The following is a 756-nucleotide window of genomic DNA, read 5'->3' as shown; positions in this document are numbered from 1 at the left end:
ATTTTCGGCAATACTGAACATGACAACGAATTGTAATGTTAATTTCGCATTTACTCTTTTCTAGCGCCCGCCCGCCGCCTGCGCGCTCGTGATTGGTTGCGGCCGCTGTCACGTGATAGGGCCCGTAGTGCTATCCCATTAGAATGTCAAGACCTCGTCACAATGCAATAAATTTCACCGGCACAGAGATGCAGAAAACGTTCTACGAGCAGGCCGACGTCTACACGGGCTACTATAGCAACACGTCGCTGAATGGATACGGATACGACCCGCAGCAGCTCTCCGGATATGGCGATTATTCGAATCCGCAGATGGAAACGCAGACGGCGCGATGGCCGTCGTGTTATATGGATGCGAACAGCCTCGGTGCTCCGCAGGACATGACGGCGGCAGCGTCCCCGCAGGACTACAGCGGCTCGTGCATGCGGGCGGGGGTCGTAGCTAACACGGCATGCCACTACCCGGGCTCTCCTGTCCAGCAGAGCCCACCGTTTCTAGCCGAGCCTTGCAAGGAGATCTATCCGTGGATGAAGGAGTCACGGCAGAACTCGAAACAGCGCCAACAGCTGACGCACATCACAGGTATAATCACTATTTACTTCCTTACTGATCAATTACTGGGCGAATGGCGACGGCTGGGTGCGCGTGCGTATGTGTGTGTGTGTGTGTGTGTGTGTGTGTGTGTGGTGTGTGTGTGTGTGTGTGTGTGTGTGTGTGTGTGTGTGTGTGTGTGTGTGTGTGTGTGTGTGTAGTGTG

General features: G+C 54.6%; 1 protein-coding gene across 1 annotated transcript; it reads left to right on the top strand.

The window, feature by feature from the left end:
- Positions 1-6: 6 nt before the first annotated feature.
- LOC106820507 (homeobox protein HOX3-like) lies at positions 7-582 on the top strand (the record flags this gene model as incomplete). Its single annotated transcript, XM_014825018.1, is given in 1 exon segment — positions 7-582. A coding segment is annotated over 1 exon segment (439 nt), but the record flags the coding sequence as incomplete, so codon positions are not given.
- Between the last annotated feature and the right edge of the window lie 174 nt (positions 583-756).

Source organism: Priapulus caudatus, unplaced genomic scaffold (genome assembly GCF_000485595.1).
Source record: "Priapulus caudatus unplaced genomic scaffold, Priapulus_caudatus-5.0.1 Scaffold16022, whole genome shotgun sequence".
NCBI classification, from domain to species: domain Eukaryota; kingdom Metazoa; phylum Priapulida; class Priapulimorpha; order Priapulimorphida; family Priapulidae; genus Priapulus; species Priapulus caudatus.
This window is presented reverse-complemented; position numbering and strand designations above follow the sequence as displayed.